The sequence below is a fragment of the Haplochromis burtoni genome, unplaced genomic scaffold (genome assembly GCF_018398535.1).
Source record: "Haplochromis burtoni strain Fernald_Lab_line unplaced genomic scaffold, NCSU_Asbu1 Contig_94, whole genome shotgun sequence".
Classification (NCBI taxonomy): Eukaryota; Metazoa; Chordata; class Actinopteri; order Cichliformes; family Cichlidae; genus Haplochromis; species Haplochromis burtoni.
In genome coordinates this window covers 296,013-307,684 of record NW_024582455.1, presented here as the reverse complement: position 1 = coordinate 307,684, position 11,672 = coordinate 296,013, and the positions used below count along the sequence as shown (strand labels likewise).

Here is an 11,672-nt window from a genome sequence, read left to right as displayed (position 1 = left end):
AGAGGAGAGGAGAGGAGAGGAGAGGAGAGGAGAGGAGAGGAGAGGAGAAATGTTATCATCCTCATGGCCCATATGTTGTTAATGCCAGCTGACAACCATGTAAGCTGCACTGTTACAAACATAGTGTACTTAAGAAAAGTAGTGTGTCTTCACAATATCGAGTGTATTTCAATGAAATTAAAATGAGCTGAAGGCTTAAATGCTCCATTATAGGTTGAAAAAGCAGATCATTACAAAAAACGGATTATTCAAAAGTTTAAAGCAGGTCCAAGTTCATCAACAGTTGCTGTACAGTGTTAGAGATTTGTGGCCTTAATAGGGAAGCAACAGTATATTCTGTAGTCTGTGGATCATTCGTTCCCACTGTGTACCACAGTGTCCAACCAAAAACAGAAGTCCCCAAATTTCCCTAATTAATTTAGCTAAAACAACACCTGTCATTTTTTCCAGTGTGGCTAAACTACCTAATGAAAAACCTAAACAAAGCATCGAATGGAGCCGATTTGACACTTGTTGCTTTTTCAGTCAGACCCACTGTAATCAAAGAAAGATTTCCATCTGCAGTAACTTGTCTTTGGCAGGAGTGCTCTGTCATGGGAGAGCGGCAGCAAGACAAAAAGCACAGAACAGAGCGAGCCCTGACGATAACAGATATGACACAGATTGAAGCAGCATGACAGGAGGAAGTGGATTGTGAATCTGCTTGCAGATGTGCAGCAGGAGGCTAAAGCAGGATAAAGAGTGGGCTCATAGAGAGTCTGGCCGAAGATATGTGTAGAATGTATTGAGCAGTCAGCTGATGTGGGTTAGCACTGAGATCAGCTGATCTGCCCCCCTGGTAGCTACTTTCCTTTTCATAAAGCTTATAGTTGGGGCTGGATCAGGTGACCCTGAATCCTCCCTTAGTAATAGACTTCTCAGGGCTTCCCATAATGCACTGAGTGTTTCTTCTTCTCTCAACTTTTTTCACCTTAGTGTAATATACACCACTCTGCATTTGATCATTAGTTATTATGATCATTAGTTATTATTAATCTCTGGCTCTCTTCCACAGTGTGTCTTTGTCCTGTTGCAGCAGAAGTCCACCACTTTCCGGGAGATTTCTTGGTGACAGTGGGAAGGGAGTTTTTCCTTCCCACTGTCACCAAGTGCTTGCCCTAAGGGACTCAACTGATTGTTGGGGTTTTCTCTGTATAATTGTAGGGTCTTTACTTACAGTATAAAGCCCTTGAGGTAAGTGTTGTTTTGATTTGGTACTGTATAAATAAAAACTGAATGGAGTTTGAATTGCTTGACCTAGTGCTGCGCTCGATTTAAATCTATTCAAAACACTTATATCAATCTGATTCCAATGACAACAATATTTAGTGCGCCTTTAAATAATTTTTTCAGAAAACAGTCCTGGTTATTTATTAAATCCTTTAGCTCATTTTAAATATAGTTACTAGATATCTCTTCCAGCTGGTGTTAGAAACAGAAATGAGGCCCAACTTGTGACAGAGGAGCTTAAGTTGCATAGAAAAAGAAAAAAAAGAAAGAAGTAAAAACATGGATAAACATGGATACTTGTAGCAGCATAGTCATACACCCTGAGGTGTAGCTGGCACTGTGGGAGTACTGCAGCTATCAACCCGGGTCATGCTTGATCACCGGTGGCTTCCCGCCTTAAACAGGGCACGACGAGAAGAAACAGAGAAGGGTGATGAGTGTCGAGCCATGAAGGGAACAAACACAGAGGCAGGACGGCCGCCTGAGCAGGAAAAGCATTTCAGCACCTCGACTAATGATGGCTGTATTACCACCAGCATCCCCGCCCCACCTCCCTCCTCCCCTTCTTTACCATTCAAGTAGAGGGAAGATTTGTGTGAGCTGAGAAGACTGCTTCTTTTTTTTCTTTTTTTTTTAATCAGAAGAAAACAACAGCAGAATATTTAAAAATCCCTTAAGCAATTATTTTAGCAGGAACGAGGAAGAAGGGAGGAGGAGTTGAAGGATTCCTCGTGAGACTCTTTCTGCATCTGTTGTTCTTTGCTGCTCTCCGTTGGTAATAGCCTCCGTTCCTCGTCTCTATTCAGCGGCACAAAATGAGCCTTTCTGGTGGCAGCGAGAGTGATGAGTACATTCACCTCCATTCTGCTGCACTCTGCTCGGAGTGCGGGTCTGTGTGCGCACGAAATTAAAACTAAAGATTGTGAGTGCGCGCGTGCATGCGTCTCACTGCTTCGTCTATTTCCATGCATTTGCCTGGATATATAGAGTTTGTTTGCACGAGCATACGTGTGGCAAATGTTTATCCCAAGATGTAGATGACTGGGGTTTGTGCGCACGCTCTCGGGTGTCACTCGCGCATGTGTGTTCGCTGGGAGAGTGACGGGTGATGATGTTTGGTGTGCCGCCTCCCTCCCCACAGCGAAGGTAATCTCATTATTCAGCCCACTTCCTGCTGCTGCCACCAGAGACAGGCTGACAAACACTAACCACCTCGACGGCCGGAGCAGAGAGAAGAAAAGGGGGGTTAAAAGAAGAAGAGAAAAGGAGGAAAAAAAGACAGCGTGAATGGGTGAAAATTGCTTACAGAAACTCGGCAGTAAAAATGGAGGGCTATGAAAGGAGAAAGAGACATATGAAAAGAGGAGGAACGCCTGTGAATAGCCGCTGAAGCAACAGGAAATCTGAAGAGACAGAAGACATGGAACAGAAAGAAAAAAAAAGACAACCAAAAGGAAGATGCAAATGCTTAATTTGTGTATATGTAGAAGAGAAGGAAGAAAGGGAGCAAAACAGGGGTTGGAGGAGTGGTGGTGGGGGGAGAGAACAAGGGACTGAGTTTGTGGATTTAAAGTCACCCGGGACCGGCGGGCTAAATAGAATTACGTGGTGAATTTAGAATGATGCTCCCAAGCGCATATTTAACACTGTCAACAGAGGGAGGGATAGAATGGGAGACCTAGATACACACACACACACACACACACACACATATAATGAACGGAGCACAGGAGAGAAACTTCATCCGTAAAACCTCTTAATCCAATACCAATGAGAGTTTCCAGCTCAGCAAAGACTGCTGAAGCAAAAATGCTCCGATCGCACACCGACATCACAATCGGGTCCTGAACACACACACGTGCACAAGCAGGATTTAAAGAGGACACAAATGCACAGATGGAATTTAAAGTGGATTTTACCATGCATTTGCTTATTTTCTGTCTTTTATATGCTGTTACATTAGTGGATGCTCATATTAAACATGGCACAAGTTTTGATTATTCAATTTGATCCAATTCAATTTGATTTACATAGCGCCAAATCACCACAGCAATCGCCTCAAGTTGCTTTATGTTGTGTGGTAAAGACCCTATAATAATACTAAATGATGTGATCAGTGTTTCAGACAGTTTTTCCTACTTTTGGCTCTGTGTGATGTCACATGCAAGATGCATCCAGGCAGGGTTTTGGGGCGATATTACATGTTTGTATTTAAACCTAAATACAAAAAAATAAGGGGTTAGGGTCTTTGGAAAGTAGTGATTATGGTAAGAGTAAGCCTCAGTTCATATAATGTCCTCTCATACACTTTGACAGTTTAAAACATGCAAGGCAGGGCCTTCTGTCTGCTCTGTGGGACAGACCACACAGCTGATGAATCGGAATCACGTTAAAACTGGGTTTACAACAGAATTAGACTAAAGGTTGAACATTTAGTTTTGATAGTTAGGATTAGGATAAGGCTCTAGAGAAAGCTCACAAAGAAGTAGAAACTTGTTTGTGTTGTGATGAGAGGCAGTTATGAGTGAAAGCTTCACAGCTCAACTATGTGCAAGCATTCTGCAGTGTCAGAAGCATCTGTCAACTTCACACCTTAAACAAGCTACTCATCCCCAACAAACACACATGACAACAGAAGCAGCTTCGAGGGAAACAACTTAAAATCTGATTCATGAAAAAACAACTGCCAAAAACGTTATTTCGATCAATCTTCTAATCAAGAAAAAAGCGGGCATTTCTCCATGATGATACACATGATGGGCCAAACTGCCCACCAATCTCTTCTTTGCATTACCTCAGAGACACTCCCGCACTTCCCACAGCAGGGACGCCCTCACCAGATGAGGAGTGAGACAACAAGCTGACCCCTGCGCCCTCCCCACAGAGTAGGCGAGGTGGTTAACAGGGAACGAGATCCCAAACACAAACAGACAGTCCCCTCTCCTTAGATCAGGGGGCCCCTTGGCCCACAGTGCCCGGTTGTCCCTCTTGCCTTGGCCCTGGCTATACACCCTAGTCACCCTAGGTCCACCTAAGGCACAGACACCCATACACACTCCCCCTACCACAGCTGTCAAAACCCTGACATCTTAATCAATCCTGGATCCCCAACCCTGTCATACACTGCAGTAAGATGGATGCGGAAGGGGATGACCCCTGACCTCTGCCAGGGGTAGAGAATACAAGTCCTACATCCCCTGTCAGCTCCCCCTCTAAATCCTTCTCCCCCTCAAACATCACCAGTCTCAGACGGCTCCGCTGCTGCCCCAAACAATGATGGAGGGGAGTCCATTCATCCTGGGCTGGGAACCAGGGGCCAGGGTGCCCTTGTAACCCTGCACGTACACAGGACAAGCACACACACACACACACACACACCACTCACACAACTGCACCAAAGAAAACCTTTTAAACAAAAACAGTTTGAACTTTATCAAACCACCTCATAGGCTGACACTCTCATACACATTTTCAAAACAGCAAAACAATACTGAAAAAAAAAATCACACCTTAACTCATGTTCCTTTAATTTCATCCTCACCACAAAGAAACCCCAAACCTCTGCGTAAGTCTGTTTGTCAACACGGGCATAGAAAAGCGGAGGCCCTCCCCCCCAGAGCCTGTCACATGGGGAAATATTAACCAGCTCATCTGTGCACTTGAGGACCAGCACCTTTTAACCCACAAGTCCCTGACCCACAATCAAAATAAAGCCAACACATGTTATCCAGCTGAAAGTGAAATTTAGAAAGAGAGTAGAACTGTAGGTAAAAGTGAATAGAGTGGGCGTACTGGCACTGTAAACTTAAACAAGCTCAAGCAGATGCAGTGATATGGGGACTAAATGGATATATTGGCTTGAGCAACAGTGCTTGTGCCAAGCTGGCAAACACTACAATACTGCATTAGTCACATAAAATCAAAGCTTCCAAGTCCTTTATTGCCTTCTATGATGACTATAACAGCTATTTATCTCAACGAGAATTAAAGGGAAGAGATAAGAAGTCATTTCCAATGATGCAACAAAATGGAAGTTATGGTATACAATATGAGATCAGGGTTCTCATACTGAGTCATAAGAGGTTGTTGTGGTAAACTGATGGCAGATTTCTCTCTCTCTGCTTCTCTAAAACTGACTCTGGATATAGAAACCTGGCTGGAGCCATCTGAACCCCGAGGAGGTGGCAACACTCCAGGAGAATTCTTACTGATCATACAGTGCGCTCAACAAATAAACTCTGAACTATACACACAAACCTCCATCTGTGACTACTTGAACCCCTTTGCCTTTCCCCCACCCCCGAGCAGCCAGTGGTAGCCCTAAATCACCAGACCTGTTTGTCATGCAATTAGTCCTCCGAGATAAAGGCTGCCTCGTAAATTAGGAGAGGTGTAGCAGTCCGTCCCCCTGTTAATCACCCGTGCCCAGCCTCTGACCCCTCACTGCTGCGGCCCACTGCTTTCTGTGTGATGTTGGTGGGTGGTGACGACCGGGGTTTACCAATAAACTTTCATGGCAGAACTGGCATCCGCTCATCTGGCCAGCTTACAAGTGTGCCCCAGCTTGGCAAAAGACTGATCAACAAAACAGCTGCTGAATCCTACTAGATGTTATTAACATCACAGTACTGTATACCATAAGCCACAGACCACTGGGTGCAATGAAACAAGGGAGTTAAAGTGGGTCAGAGGCAATCAAAAATGCCATTTATGAAGAGCTTGGAAACTGACAGAAATTTGAAATGATCCATTGGTGGGTTTTTGATTGGCATTCCTAGGATCATTTTAAATTCACCAACAGGCTTCAAGCTCTATCATGATTGTGATTTTAAAAAGTCTGAAGGGGGAAGCACTCTGCGCTGACCTTAAAACCTCATCAAACTGCCTGGTATAGGATCATGGCAAGCCAAGAGTAGAATAATTGTCCACAAAGGGCTATTCCTCTCCTACCAAATAGAACTATTTCAGCCCCATCTCCCAGCTGTGTATTTTTACTCCTCTCATACCTGCTTGGAATTATAAACCCTTTTCTCTCTCTCCTTCTCTTCCTCTAAAGCTGTCTATCTCTTTTCCACAGCTTGGGGCTCTATTGGGAATAAGAGAAAGAACAGTTAGGGGTGGGGGGGGGTGAAAGACACAGCGTTAGTGCAAACCAGTTGGGGCACTAGTCTCCTCTCTCCGTGTCACCAATTCTCCTGGGATGCATCCCACTGCACAACACCTCCCAGTGGGCCCACTAATTACTCCATTTACAGTCATCTCCGCTTCTATCACCCAACTAAACACTGGAGAGAAGGCTGTAGAGAGCTAGGGAGCAAGGAGATAAAAACATCCAACGGAGAGGGAAGAACAAAGAGAACAAAACACACGAGATAAAGACAAAAAGACAGAGACAGGATATTGTAAGGGTGGGACGGACTGGACGAAAGGGGGGACGGTGGTCTATAAATCGAGAAAGGAGCCAAAAAAATGCCATAGACAAATATCAGTTCCTTACCTTGACATTCTGAATTGCGCTCCTCGTATCCAGGGTTGCACAGACAGTTCCCAATGGGCACCAACCACTCGCCGTCTGCCCCGCAGTACATCTTGGGCACCTCCTTCTCCTCTGAGTTATCCACGCATGAACCACGAACTTCCACAAGCGAAGAAGTATCAGCTCCAGTGATAGTATCTGGAAACTGGGCCAAATTACGCACGGCTAAAGGACATTTCTTATAGAAGACCCTGACAGAAACAAGTGCAATGCACGCCCCAACATCCTGGAAAGCCAAATAGAAACCCTTGCGGGTCAGGGCTCCCACATCCCGGACTTCTGTGTTCAACTTCATGATACGATCGCCAATGTCCACCTGAGTGAAGCTCTCATCTGCGGCGATGGTATCGATCTTGCCGAACTGGTTCTCTCGGATGTAGCGCTCTTTGTCGTTGTTGGACTCGTAGTAGTAAAGGTTGAAGGTTTCCTTGCAGGTTCCCATGACACCCGGGAGACTATTGCAGTCTCGGAGAGTGAACTTAATCTCAATGTAGACTCGCTGGGCACCTCCTCTGGGGATCCAGTCAGTGCGGAGCCAGTTGTTTTGATTGGGTTCCATGACATTGCACACCTGGTACGTCCGAATGGGGATGTTCTTTTCATCCATAATACTCACTTCCTCCCACTGGGGAAAGGAAACAAATAATAAAATGTTAAAATCTGAATCAGAGAGACTTTATTAATCCCAGAGGGAAATTCTTAAACTTTATTCATCTCCACCAGGTCACCAGTGACTGGTTTAGAGTTAGTTTCAAATCTACCCCTTTATATGGAATTTTCCTGTATGTAGCTTTCCCAAATTAAAAGTGTTCAACAGAGGACCAAATGCATAGAAGAGCTAATTGGAAAAGTTATATCTTCCAGTTTAAACTGTGCTTGTTCAGCAACCTAACCCTAAGTGGTTCCCTAATGACTGGGTGGATGACGAGAGTTTAAACTTTAAATCTGCTTGTGAAAATGGTATTTTCCAAACAGCAGCTAAAAGGAACCTGTAAAGAAAATTTGTTCAACATTAAGAACATCTAGAAAATGCCAGACATAAAAGCTCTCCTAACTGCCAATGTGTAATATGTAACCAATTAAGCACCAAGTACATATTACACGGTGCCAGTTTGCGCCAAGCAATACAGCGCGAAAGAGCATTTTGTTGGTTTAGCCAAGCAGAGCAGTTCATCGATGGCTTAAATTAATGCATATTTTATGAATGACACCTAATAGAGTTGTGCAAAGATATTAATATTTATTGCTTCTCCTCCACTATGAAGGAAATATGTGATTAGGTCTCTGGCTCAGCAATGCCTACAGTTCAATTACTTGGTGAGCTGTACACAAAATCTTCGTCTCACACACACAAACACACACCTAGGCATTAGAAGATTGCTAATGATCTAATGTGCGCCTGCTCTACATCTGCATACATGATTGGCACTGATGTCAGTATGAGCTTGCGCGGGGGGTGCACAGATTACCCGGTGTGGTCTGGCTTATTTTTTACCCAGGGAGAATGTTTGTTCAACTCGTAATAAAGTTTCTCTCTCTACACGGCACCGTTGAGGAAACGCAAGTATTTCTCGAGAGCCTCGGAGCAGCCCGCTGCCTCTGATTTTTTTTTACCGTGTGTTTTAAATAGAGCCTTTGACTGAGCTGGGCTGTAAACAAGAGCAGACAAGCTTTTGGCCGCTGTCGTTTCAGCCATTTAGAAAACTGCACAAAAAAGGAAAAAAAAGTGAAACATGTGAGTCAGGCTGCCAGATTTTACTTGACGCCTTATCATAAACAATCTGGATTTAAGCCTTATTTCCCCAAAGCAGAGTGGTACGATAATGCTAAACATAGCTGTGGCTGTAGGATTTAGAAAAATGTCTATCATTTCCCTCCTGCTCTCTGGCTTCAGCCCCGCTTTTGTTGTGGAAATCAAGCACCGCTGAGATAACGCTGCACCTTTCCCCCCGCCGATAGCAAGAAAGAGGGAGAATAAGGCCAATTGGTCATAATGAGAGGGTGAATGCAGGCTTTGCGCGGCTGCCGGGACCCTGTCAATCACTTGTTTGTGATAAAATGGCTGAGGGGAGGACCGGAGCGCAGCACCGATCAAGTTCATTTAGAGAGGCCGACAACAGAGCTCGCAACAGATGCACAAGATGAGATCCTGCTCCCCTGGGTTCATATTCATTAGCTGACATGGCGGTTGCTAATTTGTATTCATTTTCATAAAACATTAAAAGGCTTAATTGTGGTTTTCATCACATTTGTGCAAGCAGGACAACTGGAAGAAGTGACTTCTGACTGACGATCACTAACCTTCTGTCGTTTGAGTGACCCTGACCTCTAAGCTTTGACGATTTGTGATTTTAAAATTTATTTATTTATTTATTTATTGGCCTTTGAAAATTGATTTTTCCCCCCAGGTTTGGACAATCAGAGGACAAAAAATGAATATTTTATCTAAAACATCAAAACCTACTTTTTTATTTATGAAAGGCTAGTTAGGGTGAGGGTTAGTTCCCAGCATGCATCTGAATACATATTTACCTGTTTCTATACAGTCATGTTTAGGCTAGGTTAAGGCATTGCATGTGCCTTACGTTTAACTAAAATCTAACACTTGTGGCCATCGTGGGGCCCTCTGCGGCCCCTGTTCTTTCTCGTACCAGAGCCACTGTAGCCCAATTAGAACCACCAGAGATCACACATTCTGTCGATCCTATTCCCCGTTGCTTTGTAGCTGGTCATACTGCAGGCAAGAGCTGAACCCCACTGCACTTTCCCCCCCTCATTCATCCATTCCAGAGGACCCTCTCTCAGCTGCCAAGTTCCTCTCCCTCTCCCTCTCGCTTTCGCTTCGACTCAATGGTGGAAAGGGATATAAAGTTTCTCCACAAAGGCCGATTCAATCCACGGTCTATTCAGGAAACCCGACGCCCGCTGGAGTATCGGTCCCCGCATCTGACCATTACAGAGTGGTTGGAGAGGAGGGGAGCAGAAGAGAAAGAGGAACAGGGCTTGTGAGGTTACTGGGGTGCTTACACACCCCATGGTTCTCAAAGCAGCTTCCTGAACCCGATGTGGGTCTCGAGGTGGGTTACAGGTGGCCTCTATATAAGATAAAAAATGAATTTATTCATTTTTTTGTGAAATGATCTAATCCTGAGCCCAGATGCACACAAACACACACACACACCAACACACACGCAATACAACAACAAAGATATTCCCATAAAATGCTCTCCAGGACAGAATCTTATCAAAGGGGGCTGTGTATCTATTTGGCGGATCACTCTACAGCTCCTGCCAACAATGGATATCATCTCTCTATTTTTTCCCAATAGGGGACCATGCGTCCTAACAAGGGGACACTTCTTTGCAGCACTTACCCCTCCTTCTGTCGGGTTGGAGACCCATCCCAGCTCCCCCTGTACAGCTCTGGAGTCCAATAACGTGACTGGAAAACAAGAATGAGAGAAGTGAGCATGCAGTATCAGACCGTCCACACAACATCAGCACTGGCATATAATCCAATTAGGCCTTACACTCTGAGGAGGAGAAATGGCTTCCTTTTTTTAAAATGATTAAAGCAAACACACACACACACAAAGCTTTAAAGCGATTTATGTAGTTGAGGAAATCTTCTCATGATGATGGTTCAGGAGTAAAAACTGTGGGCCAGCAAGTGTTACAAAGATGTACATGTGAAGGCTTTGTTCTGCGTAATTCCTTGCTGTGCCTAAGAGATGTGGTTTGATTGATTTTCGTTAAGCAAAGGGATCTTCTATCAACGACAAACGCGTTTCCCCCGGAGCCTTTCACATCGTGATTTTATCGGTTGCTCACCGTCGGCTTTACGCGTTTGACTGAATCCTCGTGCGTAAACTTAAAATAAAAATTTAAAAAAAAGAAAAAGCATTTTATAAAAGGGGAAAAAACACAGTGACAGACAGAAAACCGAACACAATACTTTCTCCAAAAAAGTAAAACATCACGCACAAGAAAAATTCACGCATATATTTATAATTTAAAAAGGGACCAAATTTTTTCATATTTGCGGTCCTTTAAATTTTCTTTTAAATTCCCACTGAAAGGAAAAACGCTTAATCAGCTGCATGTGTTGTAAATAAATAAATAAATAAATAAATAAAAAACCGAGCACGTAAGCACATGAAATACATGATCGTGCACACTGAAGACTCATTTTAAATTTGAATCCCAACTAAACGGCGCTCGGGGTTTCTAACTGTGGACTTGTTGTGTCGGACAGCTTTGCTGTGCCGAGCAGAACAGACGCACACCAAAGAGTCCGTCAGAGAACAGATGTGCAACTAATGGGCTCGTCTTTAATAAAATAAAGTATTGATTTTATTAGTGTTTACAGTAGAAAGTGGGTTAGAGCCTCATCTGTAGCGGACCTAACACGCTGCGCTCCGGGACTCGAGCAGGCGACTGCAGCCCCGAAAACCTCCGAGCGCATGTTTTGGATGAGATACACCACACTTCATTTAAATAGTTCTCGTTTTAACACTTGATCCTTTTTAAGTAAACGTGTATCTGACACATCATCGGCAAAAATTCTTGAACGAATCGACTACAAATATTTTGTTGTGTCGGCGTCAATATAATGCGCCAGGCAGGAAAGCTAAACTTTTAAAATTTATTCGGATTTTTTCCCCTAAATGACGAAGTGACAGCAGGAGACATCGCTGCGGATGCTTCTGAAAATGATGGATTAAGAGCTGCTTTGTCAGTCGGATGTGTGGTTTGCGAGTCTCCAAACTGACTCGTATATTCATTTGGTTTCTCTTTTTCGACACACGTTTGTGCGAAGTGCTTTTTTAAATTGTATTTATTTATTTATTTATTTATTTTTTTTTTT

At 43.9% G+C, this 11,672-nt stretch overlaps 1 protein-coding gene across 2 annotated transcripts in view; it reads right to left on the bottom strand.

Annotated features, from left to right (window-relative positions):
- epha4l (eph receptor A4, like) overlaps positions 1 to 11,672 on the bottom strand; it is a 61,584-nt gene that overhangs the window by 48,940 nt on the left and 972 nt on the right. For both annotated transcript variants that reach the window (XM_014334952.2, XM_005926627.3), the window contains exons 2-3: positions 10,180 to 10,247; positions 6,767 to 7,430 (exon numbers count right to left, since the gene is read on the bottom strand). In XM_014334952.2, coding sequence (XP_014190438.1) covers positions 6,767 to 7,430; positions 10,180 to 10,247 — 732 coding nt within the window. The remainder of the gene's footprint in view (positions 1 to 6,766; positions 7,431 to 10,179; positions 10,248 to 11,672) is intronic.